The sequence below is a fragment of the Numenius arquata genome, chromosome 4 (genome assembly GCF_964106895.1).
Source record: "Numenius arquata chromosome 4, bNumArq3.hap1.1, whole genome shotgun sequence".
NCBI lineage: Eukaryota > Metazoa > Chordata > Aves > Charadriiformes > Scolopacidae > Numenius > Numenius arquata.
Genome location: NC_133579.1, coordinates 35344080 through 35363894, shown reverse-complemented (window position 1 = coordinate 35363894; position 19815 = coordinate 35344080). Strand labels below are relative to the sequence as shown.

The window sequence follows — 19815 nt, the reverse complement described above, 5'->3', positions numbered from 1 at the left end:
GATTATGATTCTCAGTTCAGATTTTATGCTGGAAGTATTAAACTCCAAAAAAGTTTGATCTCATATAAAAACTCATTTCAGACTATCAAGGAATTTATTAAGCATCCTAAGAAACAGGAATGTATTTTTAGGAGAATTAATGTAAGCTCTGTACACTTGCTTCATCACACCAGTCATTATACTTCATAGATAATCTGCCTTCATTGTTGCGTATTTGTTTATAACTTTCTCAGTTTCCTTAATGAAAGGCATAGTGATGGTGTTAGCAATTCAGATTTTAAAAAGTAATTGCTTTAAACTCAGAGGCATTATTTTTTTATTTCATTGTATAGCTCGGATACATAATCTATAAATACCTAGATATTTAGGTATTAAATCCACATGAACTATATTGCTAAATTTCTATGCAGAGCTAGAAGCCAGTCTACCAAGAAAATAAGAGACAGATGTAATATCAGGAAGGTAAAAACAAAAGTTAAAAAGAAAGTCAAATTAATTTTTATAAGCTTTTAAAGATGCAGATGCTTGAACTTTTTATGGAAAAATCTTCTTGGGCTACAAAGCAACTAGATTTTTTATGAGTTCAGGATACTTAATGATATTTTATGTGCTGCTTGCTTACTTGCTTACTATGTCCCGTTGGCTAAATACCATTACTAATGTAGTGAAATAAGCCCAGGGTTAAGACTTTTTAGCTTTTATCCTGACTCTAAGGCTGACATACACTGTTTGGCCTTTGGCTGGTTTAACCTTTCTGTCTGTTTTGCTTTATGGATGAAGGAAAGATAGGATTTGAGAACTGGCTATGAAGAGTAATTATCACTTGCTATAAATACTGCTCTCATAACTGAGGATTTCCTGTATGTTTTGTGTACTGGAAATCCAGCATTTCAGAAATAAAATACTAGACAAGAACTTCAAATGAAGGAAATAATTACAGAGGAGTTAAAGATGAAGGCAATATTTCTTTGGGCAAAACAGATTTTTAACTCTAATTAAAAGGGTAAAAACTATGGTAATTCAAATCTTTGCAAAGGTAACATATTTTTCTTCCTTGATTCTTTCTTTTCTGGCATCTTTAGCTGAAGAATAATCTTCTATCTGACCTGACATTTTCTTCCATATTTGAACTGTGATTCTTAATCTCACCATTTCTGTGTTTAAACAAAGAAATGGTTGCCTACAAGTGGATAGAAATTCATGAAAAATGCTTTGCTCATTCATTATTTATAAGCTGCTCTTGTGATTTTTTTTTAATTGGAAACTTTCAACATTTATTGGTTATTGCTGATATGTGATAAGGATAACTGAAAAGCTTCCTGGTCCTGTTTGACAAGGATATATTATGAAAGTTAAGATTACATTAATTTGCTAAGAGTTTCTACAGGATCCACAACATGAAATGTTTCTGTATTTATTCTGAAGGAAATTAGCTTTCATGACACTTGGTTTAATTCAGTAATGTAAAGGCATTTAAAACAGCATTTCCATCTTCTGTGGTAGATCATTAGTTTCTGAAACAGCTTTCAAAATGAGTGAGACAAAGGTAAGACAGGTTAGAAGAGACTTTGCAGGCAATTTATGCGGGACTTACTAAGATATGGGAAGTGTTCTCAGACTTGTCATCAGTTTGCAGTCTACAGCTCAGGTTTTTCACTGCTTGTGTTCAGCCCATCTTCTTTCCTGGGACTTGTTCTCTGAGCACCCTTGGTCGCAGGATTGCTGTCGCTCAGTGTGGCACAGTACCTCTTCAGGAGCCTTCGCAGCAGGCAATAGAGGGAATGAGAAAGAAGAGCTAAGACCTGCCAGTGACAAATAATTGCTAGGTGACTGACAGTTTAAAGTGCTAAAGAAAACTATTCGCCCTTTAAAAGGGAATGTGAACAGAAGCCAAATTGGAGAAAGGTGAGCCTCAGGACAGCACAATGTAATGTGTCTGTGCACCCATCACTGGACTGAACCTCTCAATGAGTTGCCAATAGCTTGTAAATGGTGAACTTTCAGATAAGTTAGATAGATGCATCTTTGAAAGTGTGAGTACTTGTGCACTGGCATGATTTGTGATTAATATCTAGGGGTCATTTGAAATTTGAAATGAAAAGCTTTTCAAATGTATGGGTATACAAGTCTTATTCTCTTCCTAAGTACCTTTAAACATTTCAAGTGTGTATGATCCATGCTCAGCTTCACCTATTGGCACCCACTTGGGCATTTTTGAAAACTCTTATGAGATCTGATGAGTAAATATTTCCCATGGCTGCCAGCAGTCCTGTTGGGCTGCAATGCATGGAAGAGGAACAATGTGCAAGAGATATATGTTTCTGCTGTAGGACAAGGTTTAATAATATTGGATCCTGAGGGAGGCTGCTAAGTGCTGAATATGCAGCAGAATTTCCTAATGTGCTAAGCATCTAATTACTCCCACTGAATTACAACAGTTAAGCAAGAGGGGCAATTGATAAAGAGTGGGAGAAGGGTCTGTTAAACTGATGTCAGAGTAAGGTTTTTCAGGGAGTACACTGATAATTTCCTGAATAGGGAAGTTGGAGGAGCCATGTAAAAAAATTTTGAAAAACTTTCCAAGGAGAAGAAGACATGAAGGTGGCACCTTATGCAGGGAGTTTTTTTTCAGGACAAACTAAGACCTAGATATTGTGTATTCTTTCAGCTATAGGTTATGCTCTTTTCTGCTGCTTCTAAGTTGAGAATAGCCTAAGTGTCCTTTAGATGAGAAGCCTCAGAAACCTTTAGTTTGTCTTGAGAATAGTCCATAGCAAGTTTATTGAGTTTACTTTAAAATTCACTTTATATTTGTTGGAAAGGGAATACTCATCACTTGCATATGTTTGTCTTTGTAGTTTGCATGGGATTCTAACGTTATAAAGAGCTGCAGTGACATAACAAAGTATAAGTCATTTCAAGCTATGGTAGGCTAGTTAGAGCTTTGAGATCCTTAATTTTCGTTTACGGCCATGCAGTTTGGGCATCATGGTAATGTTAGGGCAGACTTATTAATTTGTCTTTGTTCTGGTGGACTAGACATAGTTTTTTATTTGGGTATAATCAACTAGATGTGTAGGAGGTCATTAATGCATTCACATGTCAATATATCTTTTTGTAACTTCGTAGGATATTGTGTTATTTCAGCGTGCCCTAACTATTATAGGCATAAATTATACTGGTGATTATACTGGTGTAAACATTTTTATATTGGCTTAACTGCATCACCACTAGGGTTATTTGTACCATTTCAGTCAGATTGACATACCTGAAGGTGCTATAAATGTTAGATACAGACAAAGTCTTAGCATCATTAGGAGCTAGTCAGCATTGTCTACATAGAGGAAAACAAAGGAAATCCATCTGTCCCATCTCTTGTGCATTGCAAGTGCTTTCTCTCATCCTTAAAAGTCTCTCAGTAGAAATTATCTTCATGAGGTGTGTATAAGCACACATACAAAAATGTAGTGGAAATGGAAATTATGACATATAGTGAAAGGAACTGAAACTAAGCATAGTTTCATCTGAAAATTCCCAATGAAAGTGGTTATCAGTCACACTGGAAATCAAAATATTGTTGTGCATTTTGGTAAGTTTGTTTTACTTGGCTGATGTCAGTTGCAGGATTATTTTTGCTTTTATTCAACCAGAACTTAATATGCAATTAAAAATCTGTTGCATTAACTTTGTAAAATGTGGCCCAATTAATTAAGTGGTAGTGATCAATTTGTCTGGAGTTGCTTAAAGTGCGCTATAAAATTCTGCAATAAAACCAGTTGAAGAAAACCTTTTAATTCACCTTTAAGAGTAGTCCAGTTCTTTGTTGGCAGAAGGCTTTCCTATTGGCCATATCAGTAATCTATTCTTTGACAATTAATTAACGAAAAGAATTAGTTGTTTATAATTCTGTTAAGTGTAGTTTTCAGTCACATATTTCCAGGCCAGTTTTCTTTGGGTTCGTCAGTTTTCATACTTTTCTGTTCCTGTGTGAAAGAACAGCTGCAGATTCAAGTTCTAAAATCGCACTGCTCCTGTCATGCTATGGGCAAACATTATCTCACAGAACAAGTATATTTTCCTGCATATTTTTCTTCATCATTTTAACCTGAGCAGGGGGGTTTCGGTAAGATCTCTCTATCATGAGTACGGAAAGAACAAGTTAAAAACAATGAAAGAACTACAGAAAGAAGCCAACGTTGCATTCTGAATATTGCATAAAGCATTTTGTTGGTGTATTTGTTTGAAGGGGTTACACTTCCTCCTGTCCTTTTGTTGTTGAACACGGAGATTTTAACAGATATGAGCTACATTATATAATCAGTAAACTGACTTGAATAATTCAGAATTTCGAAAGGGAACATGAGGGAACAACATATAGAAAAGTGGAGCCTGCAGTCACATTCTTAGCGATGTCATACTGCTGCCTCCTTGCTTCCTTTAATTAATATTTCGAGGTGACTTTGTCATTGATCACCACTTGTGCTTGGGGAACTGAAAAACCAACAGCTGTAGTTTGCTGGGAGTACGAAAGAGCACAAGGACTGTGTCTCCCCTGCAGCAGTTCTGTAATCATACTATGATATGGATAGTATATCCTTCCTCTCAATAAAAATATGGTTTATTTTCCTCATAAGCTACTTTCCACAATTGCAACTACTTTAAGATATCAAACATCTTTATGACATTTCTTGACTTCAATAAAATTTGGTATGTGCACTATGAACTCTCCTTTTCCATTTGTAATGGACGAGGCATTGATAATGTGGTTCCTAGGTACTGAATACTTTTTTTTTTTTTTTCACACTCTTGGGTTTCTAAGTTCCAAATAGTCTTGCTCTTCAGCTTAGTCTGCTATGAAAATTTGATTCTCTCAACAGCTCTACCAAGGTCTATTCCTACAAGGGCTAGCTTCTGGTGCCCAGGTGTGAGAACCCGACCGGGACCTAACACCAGGCTTGTTTGTTGAAGGCTGCCTCATCTACATTGCACTACATTGCAATTACCATCATAGGCACATTCTCAGTGTTACTTTTATCTGTAAAGGAAGCCATGTAAGGATTTATCAATGTTGAGAGGGAATGGCATTTCACGTCACGTGAAGCTACCACAGAAAAAATTTGTCAATTGCAGTACCTTAATCAGTAGATCACAGATTTACGCTGTCTTTTGTGTATGCTTCCACAACTGTTATGTGCTTCTCACGTCTAATCCAGTCCCAGTAACTGCTCCATACAGAAATGTTTGTGGAGCAATTACTCTTTTCTCTTCATTGTTCATCAGAGCTGTCAGGTTTTAGCCTGTTGCTGTAAAGTTTTGGTTAGAACAACACCAAGGTGCCTGGCCTCCCCGTTTGGTGTAAGTAGGTGCTGTGGAGTATTTGGCATCTAATGCGCAAACTGTATGTCAGTTTGCATTCTGGTGTTTGTCTCTCCTCTCTAGGTTGTGTTTTGATGTTTTGGATCTACAGGTAATAGCTGTCATGCTACAAATACAGACAGAAGTGAATTGGTTCCGTTTTTAGCAGTAACCGTTTTAGCTTTTAGATGACTACTGGGAAGATTTTATTGTTTAAGACTGTCAAGGATTTATGCATATATTTGTTTCACAACAAATTTTCAGCCGATGATAGAAAGTATAGGTTTATGTTTACTCCTAAGAGTGTGTAATGCTGTGTGGATGGGCTTTGTGAAACTGCTGCTGGAGACCAGGGGGACCGTGCTTTTATTCCAAACTAGTCTTAGGGCGCCACAAGTGGATCATGCTCATGTGAAAGGCAAATCAGTTTTCAGAATTGCAAACTCCAGCTTTTGATGGGGGTGTAGCAAATGACTAGCTATTTCTGCAAGATTTGCAGCCCAGTCTACAATTCTGCATAAACAATATTAACAGTAAGAAGTGTGCTTTATGTAAGGAAAACTTTTGCCTCTTGTGAGCTCTCAGATTAGTATTAATCAGCCTGCAGATTTTACTAAAATGGAGCTTGCTGCTCCATTCAGCAGAGCTGAACAGGCACAATCACTTTGAGTGAGAAAGGAGAAAAGGTTAATATGGTGCTGTTGGGTGAAATACTGTCTTTTCAAATTTGCCGTCTAGTTCAAGATCATCAGCTCCCAAAATCAGTGTCACAAATAGGGTCATGAGCTCAGAATTTAAATGTAAATTGGGTTGTGCATGCCAGGCACAGAGGCTTGAAAGGAAATTTTTGGCTCTGCTGTGCCAGCTCATCAAAGAAAGCTTTAGCCAATGTGCCTGTGTTTTATAAGTCTCTGACCAAAATGTAAAAGTTTGAGTGTAAAAGTGGTAATTTAGTAAGTTCTTGCACTTCTAAGCTGTACCAAAACCCCAACAGAAATAACAGAAATTAATTGATGCCAGATGTCATCAGTAGGGTGGGACAAATATGCGCCAGAGTCCCAGCTACTGTGGCCAAGGCAGCAGCCAAACAAATTAAGTTCCTATATCTGCATTACTCTACTCCCTTAGATACAAGAAGGCCGTATATGTGACGGTAGTCCCAAAACAGCAGATGAGAGTAACACTAAAATTTTAGCTCAAGTGCACATTGGCTTTAATTATATAACACAGTATGTTTTGCAGTCAGGGTACTAATGAGTTGCTAATTCCCGGTCAGAATAAGAGATTAGATTTCCAGCGTATCTATTAACTAGCCAGTCTACTCCATACTGGCTGGAGCCTGCAACTACGACTCCCCTGGGAAATACTTCACTAAGCAAAATGTCCTAGTTGTTTAAATGAGAGGGAAACGTGATTTAGCAATACTTGTTTTCACAGCAAAATGTCCTGTGTGGTATGAGCCAGTAAGTCTGTGATCTTTAAACTGGAGATCTCTGTGCCCAATAACAACAATTCCCTATTTATGTAAATGAGTTCTTAAAAATACTTTCAATTTCTTTAAAGAATCAGAAATATTTCTTTTAATGTTGTTAGCTGTCTGGCATTCTCCTTTAATAAATCATGCACTTCAGGCATATTTCTTTTCCCATTGACATACTGTCAAAAAAAAGGCAAAATCAGTTAAATAATTGAGAACATTTGAACTGCCATAAACAATCACTCTTGTTTGTTTCTCTGCAGAAAGAAAGGAAGTGAAGGTGGGAGAGTACAATGCTGTGGCTGACACATTGGAAATAATCAACAACAGCATCAGGTTCCAAGGTAGGAGAGAAAACTGGAAAGAAGTACAGGAATGACATGAATAGCTGTATGTAGTTTATAAGATTGCATGCTGTTAGAGAACTGCTTTAGGATTTTAATATCAAAAAGCTATGACACTCTATAAAGAGAAAGGTAACTGAGCTGTGCTTAAAAAAAACAGAAGGAGAATTCTGAACAGACAATCACAATGTTTTGATATTGTATACTTGTTTTTCATTCCAGTGACCAGGACAATTTCAAATTTGTATGTGTACACAGATGTTCTTTGATATTTCAACAAGCTGCAGATATGTCTTCTATTTAATCTCCACCGATCAATAATGTTCTAATTTCATCCCCATTTCCCACTCCCCCAGTTCATCTCACCTGTGAAATGCTCTCGTGTGCTGTGTTTGCACACACAAGGAGGGGGTTGTTTCTCTTTGGAGCTGTCTGTTAGGCAGATAGAAAATAGGTTTTCAAAATACCAAGTCTAGCTTTAAGATGGCCCATGTGAAACAGGGCCAGAGAGGGTGTTCAACCCAGCAGCATTCCCAAGGTCCACAGCAGGTTTATAGCCTGTGTTGCTGGGTCTTCTGGCCATTTTTTATCCCATGCTGCTCCAAAGTAAAAATGGGGACTTCCTCTGCCTTCACAGGAGTTGGAGTGTGGGCAGACCCACGGCTTTCTGAGCATATGATCATGGCAACCAGATGTCAGCTGAAATGAGTTTTAAGGGTCTCTCCTGTTAAATATGAGCATATACGTTATTTTTGAATTAAGATTTCATCTTAAGGTCTGCTATGGTGCAATTCAGTAATGGAGAGTAGTGTTGGCTTCATGAGATCTGTGGGGTTTCCCATGGGACTGGTGAATGAGTATCAAGCTGCTGTATCCAGTGCTCAACACCCGACTCCAGTGCACCAAACCCAATGCCTGCATGAGCATGACTGGCGTTTCACTGCAGTGATCTAATCCATAACTGCTTGTCCATCTGCTGGAGCTTTCCACCTTTCCTTTTGGTATCCTTTGCTGGACTTACAATATCACAGCTACATGCACTTCTCACATCTGTCCAGAGAATGAGGTTTTGAAAATGAAAAGTGCAGAATCTGTCCCCATTGCCAAAGTCTGTGACCCAGCAGATTATTTTTGCTGCAAGGAGGAAATGATGATGTAGTTGTATACTGATTCAATGCCATTCATTTCCAGAGAATATATGCAGGTTGAAGCAAGTAACAGGAGATAGGTTTTGTCAATAACTCCATCCCTTTATGGACAGTAGATAACGGGAAAAATACTCTGTTCAGGCTTTTTTCAGGATCAGACTCCTAATTCTTGTTCTGACCACATCTGGTGTTCCTTCCACCCATATCCTGTCTTATATTTGTCATAAGATGCATTATGTGACTCACAGTGGACCTCCTCCAGTTAACCACCTTAACTTTTCATCGATGTAGTCATATATTTGATGTGGAGGACACTGTTGTTACATCATCCAGGCTTATAAAAAACTTAGTAACATTAAATATTTGAGATGAGAGCAGTAAATATAGCCCTGTTTAAACCATTGCATAAAACTGCACACAAGAGAACAGTAATTCCTGATATTAGAAATAATTGAATTGAATGGCCATTGCACAAATAAGAAAATACATTTTATAGAATCACTGTTTGTTTATATTTAATAAATATAAATCATCAATATACTCTGTATATGTTTAGATACCATAGAGTGGTTTTTTTTTTTCATTAATATTAGTTCTTTTAATTCAGGCATGTGCTTTATTGTGTTTTTGGCTTGTTACTTCTTGTCTACTTTTGTGAAGTGTCATGCACTGTAAATGCATGCTCTGAGGTGCGAAAGGAGAAAAGGGGGAGAATCTCAGCTACTTTTCTCCAATATCAAATCAGCAAATGGTCCCTTGACTGTCACTGTATTGGGATCACCTGAAAGGAAATTTTTTTTGCAGAATTGTTGGGTGTAAAGACAAAAGGATAGCAAGTTTCCATTGCCTGAATTGTTTCAGCTTAACTGGTATAAAGCTGTTTTATTGTATAAATCCTTGAATATTCAGTGGGTCCACAGAGCTCTACCTGTGCAGCCATTTTGTGAAATGAAGCTGCTTGTCCCCATGTGGTCGTCCTCACAGCCCCATGGAGAGATGATGTGAAAGGACAGGCTTGGGCACTGTAGGGCGCACAAATCCCTTTCCAAAGGAAGACAGTGATGCAAAAGACCTTTTGCCAAACCCCTGCACCAACGAAAAATTTAGTAAGCAGGTAAAATGGAGTGTGGGAAGTAGGGAATGCAGAGCTTTATTGCAGGTGTTGGACAGTAATTCAAATTAGATGGAGAGGCCTTTAATTAGTGGGAGCTGACTGTCGATCAAGTACATGGCTTTAAACATAGTTTTTAAGTCAGACATTTAAGTCTACATCTACAGGGATTTGAAAAGTGGACCTGTCCCTATAGAACCTTTGATATCTATTTTTTGATATTGTTCCATATTCTGTGGAGTTCCGAGGGTACTAATGACCCTGCCTGGCATCCACCTGTCTGGGGCTTCCCCCACCCTACCCACGGCCCAGGACCCCATTTCAGCCCCCCAGGGCCATCAGCCCCTGTGTCGTGGTTTAACCCCAGCCGACAACCAGGACCACACAGCCGCTTGCTCACTTCCCCCAGCTGGGATGGGGGAGAGAATCAGAAGAGTAAAAGTGAGAAAAGCTCATGAGTTGAGATAAAGGCAGTTTAACAGGTAAAGCAAAAGCTGCACATGCAAACAAAGCGGAACGAGGAATTCATTCACTTCTTCCCATCAGCAGGCAGGTGTTCAGCCATCTCCAGGAAAGCAGGGCTCTGTCGTGTATAGTGGTTACTTGGGAAGACAAACACCATCACTCCGAAGGTCCCTCCCATTCCTTCTTCTTCCCCTGGCTTTATATGCTGAGCACAACATCATATGGTATGGAATATCCCTTTGGTCAGTTGGAGTCAGCTGTCCTGGCTGTGTCTCCTCCTAACTTTTTGTGGCCCCCCAGCCTGCTCGCTGGCAGGGCAGTGTGAGGATCAGAAAAGGCCTTGACTGCCTAGCAACAAACAAAAACATCAGTGTTTTACCAACACTATTTCTCATACCAAATCCAAAATATAGCATGACACCAGCTGCTAGCAAGAAAGTCAGCCCTATCCCAGCTGAAACCATGACACTCTGACCCAGTGACACCACACCAAGGCTGGTATCCAGCTGTGGTAAGTATCTAGACAGGCTGTTTGAATTTGCCCTGGTGACAATGGAAGTATGCAGAAATACAATGCTCTCTTCTTTCTATTCGTTTCTCTGTCACTTGTTTCAGGAAAGCATAACCTCCTGGTAAACTTTACAGTCATAGTATGCATTTTAGCGTTTATTTACACTTTAAAATAAGGATAGTTAGCATATATTTTACGGGGTTCTGCATTAGGATTTTGTTGTGTTTTTTCTTCCAAATACGATGTTTATCTGCTCCAGAAATACAAACCTTCTTGTCAATCAATGTGACTAACGTATGTCTATCAAAGTCAATGATTTCATCAGCTGCTGATCTGGTTTACAGTTGCTAAATCTGCTAAATTGAGGTATAGTACTGAGGAGAGAAGCATATTTTCTTAGAGAAATTCTACACCTGGCTGAGCTTTAGCATTTTTTCTTCTTGTAATTCTAGGACTTGAGCCTCCAAAGGACAAAACGATTATACAAGAGGAGCTACGCAAAATCTCCCTGCCTCTCTACAGCATCCTCTCAGCCCTCACCATCCTAGGAATGATAATGGCCAGTGCTTTCTTGTTCTTTAACATCAAAAACAGAAATCAGAAGTAAGGCATTCATATTACTTGTGCCACTACTTCTTTCATATTTAAATGCCATGTTTGTAGAGTCTGTCATGAATACATATATATAACGAAAATGTTAAAACTGTGGAAAGATGATATTTTAGAACTATTTAATTGACATCACTGTGTAATATATTCACATTGAAACAGATTGTCTATCTGTTAAGAGAAGCTCTTTTATTCTGTCTGGAAAGTGTAATTTTTTTATTTATGTTTGACTGTCTGCTATTAACATTAACCCTAGCTAATAAATCCATCAGTAAAATAGGAGATCTTTTTACTAAACATTCAAAAACCTGAAACAACGCTAGACTTCATAAACCAGCAAATAGTGTGCATGCCTATAGATTTCAGGGAGTTCTACAAGAAGGGTTATCTGTTTGCCTGGTTACAAAAAGCTCTTCTTTATTGCTCTAATAGCCTAGCAATAATCTTGTCTTCTTTAATGCGCTATCACCTTTTGTCCATAGACTAATAAAGATGTCCAGTCCCTACATGAACAACCTTATTATCCTTGGAGGGATGCTTTCTTATGCATCTATTTTTCTTTTTGGTCTTGATGGATCCTTTGTCTCCGAAAAGACATTTGAGACACTTTGCACAGTAAGTAATTCCATATATTCTAGTTGAAGATAGTCTTGCAGGAAGCTGTGCGAGAAATGCAAACAGAAAAGTTCAATAGTTGGATGTCTCATTCCATTTATTCATTCATTCTCTTAGTTCTTTCCTGGGGTATCTTCTGGGACCAAATTCTGAAACATGCACAAAGCTATTTTATTATTATTATTATTATTAGTGAAAGCTTCAGGTGCATTGGGATTTGGCCTCAGACTAAAAGAGTACATGTACTTTCTTGTTTTGAAATTATATGTATGAAGATGATTAAAGGTTGTGTTTGTAGCATGACAACTGGTAATACCTGTGAAGCTACTATGTTTTCTTTAGAGATTCTATATTATCTTAGACTTCATGACTGCTGCTTATCTGGTTCTTTTTATTCAGTCTTTTTGGCTGAATCTCCAAAGATTTCTACTACTATTTCCAGGCTACACTATAAACTCGCACAAGCCTAGATCCACGTATAATATATTCTAATTAAATTAAAGCAAGCAACTCTGAAACCAAATTAAATACATCCAGCTAGAAGATTGTAATGTATAAATTGCTCACTGTAATAAGGACATCTCTGTGGTTTGGATTTGCTACATGAATTGGTAGGGGGGTTTAGCTACTGTTGCTTTTTGGCTAGTATTGGAAGCTGATTGCACGCTGCAAACAGCCACCACTTCCAACTACAGTACATTCTCAGCTCCCGTGTAAGAGTAATTTATATGACTAATAGCAGAGTCATTATATAGCAGCTAGAGTTCCATGCAGAATATTGCTTGTCATGAACTATCTCATAGAAATCCTACTTGGACAACAAACTGGAAAAGTTTAAAATACGAGGACCAAAGACTCAAGTACTTTGTCTTACTGTTGCCTACAGTAGTCTTCTGCTTTTGTCAGTGCAACTTTATAATTCTTAGTATTGATGGACTCAACCCTTTATGACAGAGGATTCCAAACAAAATTCTGGAAACAGCCTGACTTACAGAGGCCATTTCAAAGAAAGGGAAAGAACTTCACTGCAAGGATATTCCTTCCAAAAACAGTACAAACAGCATTTAAAGTATATCAAATATTTTCTCCTAAAAAAAATCCTAAGACTATACTTGGCCCATTGCCTAAGAATATCAGACTTACTCAGGAGTTATCCTCGCTATGTTTTTGATCCTTCTTCAGGTCTCTAGAAAGATGCAGTTCACAGCATCTCTTTTTAGGAGTCTGAATTTCTGGTGTCATCATTGGAGAGAGAGGAAGTTTACTTCCAGAGAATAACTCAAAGCATGAACTTTGGATGCCTAAAGCTTCTTGGTGCAGATACAACCCTGTATTTCAGCTGAAGTCCTCCATACTGACTAGAACCATTATAGAAGTGAAATATCATATGACTTGTTCAGTGATATCTTTTCAAAACACTGGAGACCTGCCAAGATGCGCTAGAAGATATAGTATATATGTATGTATAGGATTTTTATGCAGTCTTAGCTTCCTTAGTTGGGCCTGGACACAGATGTATTTTAGTCACCTAAGAATTAACAGCAAAAGACAGGAGAAGGAGAGAATATCCAGTCTTCCTACAGCTAAGGTGTAAATTCTCTGTACAGCCAGTAGAAAGAGGTGCCTCAAAGGCTTCAAAAGGACAATCCTGTTCACCACTCCCAAACCAGTATATAAGTCTCTGAATACATAGGGGCCAATAGGAAGTGGAAGATGCCAGCACCTGTATTTTATCCAGCAATTATGCCATTTTTTGTGAAACAGCTTCTAATGGAGCTGAAGTGTCCTTAGGTAGCCAGTTGTTGATGTCAGTCCCCATTCATTTCTCACTCTTGGTTGCAGAAGAACCTAGTGTCAGGGAGAAAATTTTAGGTCCTGATGTCTGCTCAGCCTTGAGGTGCTTGTAACTTCACTGCCAGGCTGTAGGCCGTTGTGTGACTAGGCTACAGCCCTCCTCTTGAAGCAGCCAACACTGCTGAACAGAAGGAAAGAAAGTGGCAACCAGAGGTACTTATCAGCACAGAGCTGTTCTAGGGAACAGGTTCCCATCCAGATTTAGCTATATAAAACTAAATTTAAGTCCTTCTTTAGATGTGAAACAGTTCAGTCTTAACTCTGAAAAATGAACCAACATCCAAAATCCTTTGTCTCTGAGCTAGAACATTTTTGCTCTCTGATTTTCCTCTAATTTGCTTCTCAAAATGTAACCACTATTCTCATATTCTAAATGCATCAAAATTTAAGAAAGGGCTGCTTTATTCTGTCTTATCTTACATATATCTTCTTTTTTTTATATTTATATCTGTCACATTATGTTAAGTCTGTTTGTCTGTCTGCATAGAGGGAAAGATCTGGTCTGGCACTTGAGTAAGATAACTCCTTTACTTAACTGACCAATAAAAGAAAGGGGTGGGGAAGAATACTGTGTTCTTAAAGCCAAACTATGATTAAGAAGCATAGCCATATGCCTTAAACAGAGATTAACTTTTTTTCAACATAGTTAAATGTTATATCAACAGAGTAGAGTCTGTGAGATTTGTCCCCAATCTTGGCTTTCCAGGTTTTCAGTCCAGTACAGAAGCATATCTGATTGTGCCTTCCTGTGCGTGGTTACTGATTTATCTTATGAATCCCAGCTCTATCAGCGATTAGTATGATGGTCATACATGCAAGAAACCCTTCAGAAGCAATGTATCAGGAAATTTTTTCCTAACCTCCTGGTCATTAAAATAATTCTTACAAAATTTCCTCATCCAATTATTTTTTTTTTTCAATAAGATAGCTTGTGCTTCTCTTAGAAATAATTTTTGCATGGCTACCTTTGACTGTGGCAATGCACCTTCCTTGTATATAGAAAACTCTGAATTAATGATGGGGAATTCATAAATATAGGAGACAAAGCCACTTTTCTGTTCAGTAACTCTTCTGTCTCTCCTCCTTTCTCCCCAAAACTATCTACTAAGTGCTGGGTCCAGCATGTACATTTGGCTCCATGTCATGAACATCCATCTTTCTGTATGGGCAATATACTTAGTAGTTTCATAAGGACTACTTACAGATACTGGTTCAGTATCAGGCCAGTACGCATCTCTCTTGATCATTCATTTCCCTGGAAATGCATGATTTTGATTACCTATTGTAGCCATATTAGACATTAGCTTAAAATTCCCATTTTATGCAAGACTATGACTTAGTCTTTAAAAGAACCGGCTACAATGGGAAGTGATCATAAAAAGCCATTGAGCCAAAACCATGTGGGTATAACAACTACATCTCAGGCACAGAGAAGAGCCATGTCAGTGAAAGGAGAGGTTTTGTTTCCAGGGAAGTAAAAATTTTGATTCAGCTTTTATAAGCACATGCAAAACTACAAAGCTGTCATTAGTGTTATCCCCTCTCTAAGCCAAGTGATCACCTTCTTTGTCTTCTATATTTCAAAAGCAATTATATCTCACCATATTACCCCTATAATCACAATAGCAAGTTTATTTAATTAGATATGTTATATATGGTAATTTTTTGACAACACTTACAGGACGTCCTTAAATGCTCCTGAGTCTACCCACAAAATTGAGGAAAAATGGTTTCCAAATTATAGGTATTACATTCCAAAATATTGTGTATGCTTCCTCTATAGCACAGTGTTTGTAGCATTGTTTGGATGGTGAAGTGCTTTGCAATCTCTGATACTTTTTGACTTTTCTACAATCTATATCTACATATGGCATATGTTTTATGCTGTAATATTCCGAGAGCACTTAAACATGATCCAAAACTACACCAGTAACTCCTGAAAATTTCAAAGGATTTCTTCTTTAAGTTGTACTACCATTTTACACTCTGCAAGGCAGTGGTTGTAGGAGGATGTGGTATGTAAGTTAATATGCTGAAACACAGAAGCAAGTGTTAAATGTATTTGAGAGCCACCAAAGCATTTCAAACATATGGTGAAATAATTTACTGGGTAGGGGTGACTTACATGTCTTTGAAATTATATAGTGTTGACTCTGTGTCAGAGTGGGTAACTGGTTCCCAAACTAACCCATTTTTATCTCGGTATGCTCATTCTCTACAGAAAAGTAATCAAGTATATTTAAATACATAGTAATTTGTGTTCTTATGGTAAGAATTCATAATACCAAATGTAGCATTATTTAGTCCCGTGTCAGAATTAGAAATTAGGTGTCATATTGTAAAGCTCCAATTACATGGAATTAAAACTATCCAAAGCAGTGAATTCTGAGAAAGTGGTCAGTGTAGAACCATTAGATCATGTCTTACTTAATAACAACTTTATTGGTCATACAGCAAAAGGAAAAGCAATACAATATTTCATTAAATGCATTTGTATGCCAAAGTAGAAAGTGCTTCAGGTATGAGGGAGAGAGAGAGAATGAGAATGATCTATCTTTGTTTTTAATCTCAGAATTACCATGGTATCATAGCAAAAAAGAAGTTAGAACTAAGGGTGTGAAACGAGATGTGATGCCAACTGGAAAAATGCAAGCAAGTGGAAAAATAATTGAAAGCATTTATTATATGGAAGAGAGAGACTCAAATTAGCAATGCCAGTGACATATCCTATGAATAGAGTTTAAGCTGACATACTAAATAGAGATACTTAAAATAGAGAGATATTAGATATGATCATAACGTTTAGACTTCCGTAATACATTCTACTGAGAATTTCACGCTTTACTTTTAAGACGAGTAAAGTCTTTGCAAGTTGGAACTGCTATGGCATGAAAGGCTACTATGGCCCTAAGGAGGAGCATAGCATCCTCTGTTATGCATCTCCCTCAACTAGGTAAATAAAATTAAGTACATATTCTCGGAAGTGACAGATTGGGTTGGGGCAAAAGAGAAGATTGCAGTAAAATGCCCACAGTCTCCACAGAGGAAGGTCTGGTGTATTAGGCAGTAGCAGACTGAGCAGCTTTGCTTCTCCCCAGTCCTGGTGGTCCTGATGTGTATCAGCACTTTCTCCTAGAGACTGTGCTGCACTGGATGATCGGAGTGATAGGGAAGAGGCAAGTGATCTGTTTGAAATAGTTCAATATAGGATTCACACCATTCTGGGAGAGATCTGTTCTGGAGATATCAATTGTCTCCAAGTCTCCTTCACAATCCAGAGTTCTGCAAAGGTGTTACAATATGTAAGAGGATCTAAGTCTTGCAATTAGCAGAGTCACTAAAATTAAGCGTACTTTATCTTATCTCATTAATTAGTATAATTGATATGAATTGCCCAAACCAGGTAGATATTCTGTGATTCCTGGTGATCTCACTGAGTCCTGTCAGCGTTTTGCCTTGGGTAAAGTAAACAAAGTGCGTGAAGGTTTTTGTGCACCTGTGGGTGTTCAACAGTGCCTTCATCCATCCCAGGTTGTTCTCAGGCTTTCAGATTTCAGTCAGTTGCTCTCAGCTGTGATGCAGGCATTTGGAAACAGAAAGAAGGAACCAAACAGTGGGGTGGGGTGGAGAGACAGACAGAAAGAGGGAAAGAAGGAGTAGAGGCAGCCCTGATAAAGTCCAGCTACTTACTGTAGTGTGTGTGACTATCTGGATTTTGTGTTTTTCTCAAACAGATATCCTGAGAACATGTACATTGATGGCAATAGTAGATTTTATAGATCTTATCTTCTCAAGCTTTAAAATGTGACCTTTAAATGTATCCAGATCTTCAGAAGCACTTAGGGGGTTTTGGCTAATAGTATTCTTAATTAGGGATCATGAACACTCGAAATCTGACTCTGTGTCTTGTCGCAATGTGAAAGGTGTGTTTTGTTCTTTTTTATTAATTTTTCATAGTCATATATATGCCCTGTTGAGAGAACAGCTAGGCAAGGTGGAACTCCATCATCCACACTGCACCTTTTCTTGCCAAATCCTGAACCTGCGCAAGGTGAGGATTGCAGGGTGGTATAGGAGTGGAGATACATCCTGAAAACCACATCAGAGACCTAGAGACAGCAGCGAGGAGCAGGGAGGAAAAGCCAGGTGTGAGACGTTATGGAACAGGTTACGAGGGATGAGGGGAGGCTGCCAGTTGAGAGGAATCCTGGGCAATTTGCTGGAACTCTGAAAGTTGAGGAGCTGGCTGAGAGCAGCTCTGGAAGCAGGCATTTGCCTTTAATGATAAAGCAGTGAGAGGGAGGTGGTGTATGAACCTTCTGTCTATTTATTTATTTCTACTTTGTCTTCCCTTGTCAATTTGAGTTCTCTCTGTTTAATAATTTTTGGGGGAACTGACTGAAAGGAAAACACCTGGACAGTGCCACCTGAAAGCTGTGGCTGTCTTGGTATACTGTGGGCAAGAGCCGCTTGGACTAGACCCTGTGCTACCAAATAGCATCAAGCCTTGATATTTGGTTAGTAGTTGATGATGTGCTCCTTATTCATACCCTTAATGTTCTTCAGGAATTGCCATAGGTTTTGGGGCCTCTTTCTCTCCCTTTGGACTTTATATTTGCCTAATTATTTTCCTCAAATTGTTTACTTTTGGCCAGGAATTTAAAAAAAAAAAAAAAGAGATAGACACTCAGCTCCTACTAAACTACAAAAGGATTTGGACCTCTAATCCATTTCTTTGTCTCTGAAAACCATAGCCTTTGTTTGTATTTTTAGTCTGGCCTTTTTCATTTTGAGTGTATTCTCTAGTTTATTTCCTACTTAATTGTTTAGCTGTTAATTTTAATCTCCCTTTTCTGTATAATCACTTCCATAATTGTCCTCACTGTCGTTCAGTCTGAGACTGATCTCACTCCTATTTAATTCAAAGGCAATTCTGTTACTGAGTTTAACATAAGCTTGATCAGCTTCTATTTTAGTAAATGACATTTTCTTGGGGAAAAAAAAAAAGTAGAGACAAAAGTTACAAGGCTGAATAGATCCCTGATACAAAATTATTTCATATGCTGAAGCAAATACACCACAACCTTGCCAGATATTTATTAAGGTAATAGTTATAGAACATTTTGCCTCTTCTTCAGTAGGACTACAACCAGATTTTAAAGCCCCCTTATTGAATCAGGAGCAATTGTAATATATTTTACACTACCCATGGATCATTTCTGAAAAGTGGTCTGAAATATATTAAGAAATCACTACAGGAGATCTCACAGCATGTGAAGAACCACTGTACTTAATTTATGTGAAAACAGCAGGATTCAATTCTCTAATGTTATTGCCACTTACATTTTACAAGAACTGTGCCAGTGCCTCACAAATTCTGAAGAATGAGTTAGAAGTTGTAAACACATGTCAAAAAATGTTTGATATAAATGAGAAAAGTATAATCCGAATGCATGAACTCGTTCCTTTGGAACCTGCCTGTGCTCACACTGGGGATTTTGCTATGGTTAATAGATCAAGCCCCAGTGATAACTTGTTGAGATGACACACTTATGTTTGTCATGATTATCCTTTATGTCCCTAGTTTGCCAAGAAAAATAAAAGGTGCTTAATTTTCAACTCATGAGTAGTCCATAGAAATCAACAGAATTGTCTACTTCAAGATAATTGTGCTCTCCAGGACTAAAGCCACAGCATGGTTTATTCTCCTGTTTGTCGATTTTAAGTGCATAAGTCTAATACTAAGATGCCACCAAGCTGCTCAGCACTAACATTCAGCTGCAGCCTAACCCTGTGGGCACTGCATCTTCCAACTTGGTGCATGTGCAAAACTGGCTTATTATTGATATTCCCAAAATTAATCAGTCTGAGTCTCATAAACTAAGCTGGAGAGTGTCTGGAGTGTCAAGTCCTAAGAAAGAGAGATTTGAACGTTTTTATTTAAAAGAAACCATTAAAATTAAGGTCTTGAGATGGTAAAAATTATGCTTTCAAGAATCTTAAATCTGAGTGATTCCTCTGCAAGAACATAATCTAAATGTTTTGCTAACTGAAGAAAAAATTAAGGAACCAAGCTGTTTCACTATCCCATTCAAATAGCTGTTATTAAAAAAAAAAAAAGTCACCTGGAGAGGTGATAAGAAGTTTATAGCTTTATATGCAACACATGGAAGTTCTTTGTGCCAATACTTGGTTTTCTTTATTCTTCATTCTGGGTCTTTAATCCCATTTTCTTGTTTGCTTGGTATTGGCAAACTGGATTAGAATAGCAAATTTAAAACTGCAACAATAATAAAAAGAGAATGTATGGTATATTCAGTAGAGAG

The 19815-nt window shown here is 37.9% G+C and overlaps 1 protein-coding gene across 1 annotated transcript in view; it reads left to right on the top strand.

Moving 5' to 3' along the window:
- The window catches only part of GABBR2 (gamma-aminobutyric acid type B receptor subunit 2), a 486116-nt gene that overhangs the window by 307606 nt on the left and 158695 nt on the right, over positions 1–19815 (top strand). Inside the window, exons 10-12 of the mRNA XM_074146426.1 lie at positions 7096–7176; positions 10864–11014; positions 11503–11635. Of these exons, the coding sequence (XP_074002527.1) occupies positions 7096–7176; positions 10864–11014; positions 11503–11635 (365 nt within the window). The remainder of the gene's footprint in view (positions 1–7095; positions 7177–10863; positions 11015–11502; positions 11636–19815) is intronic.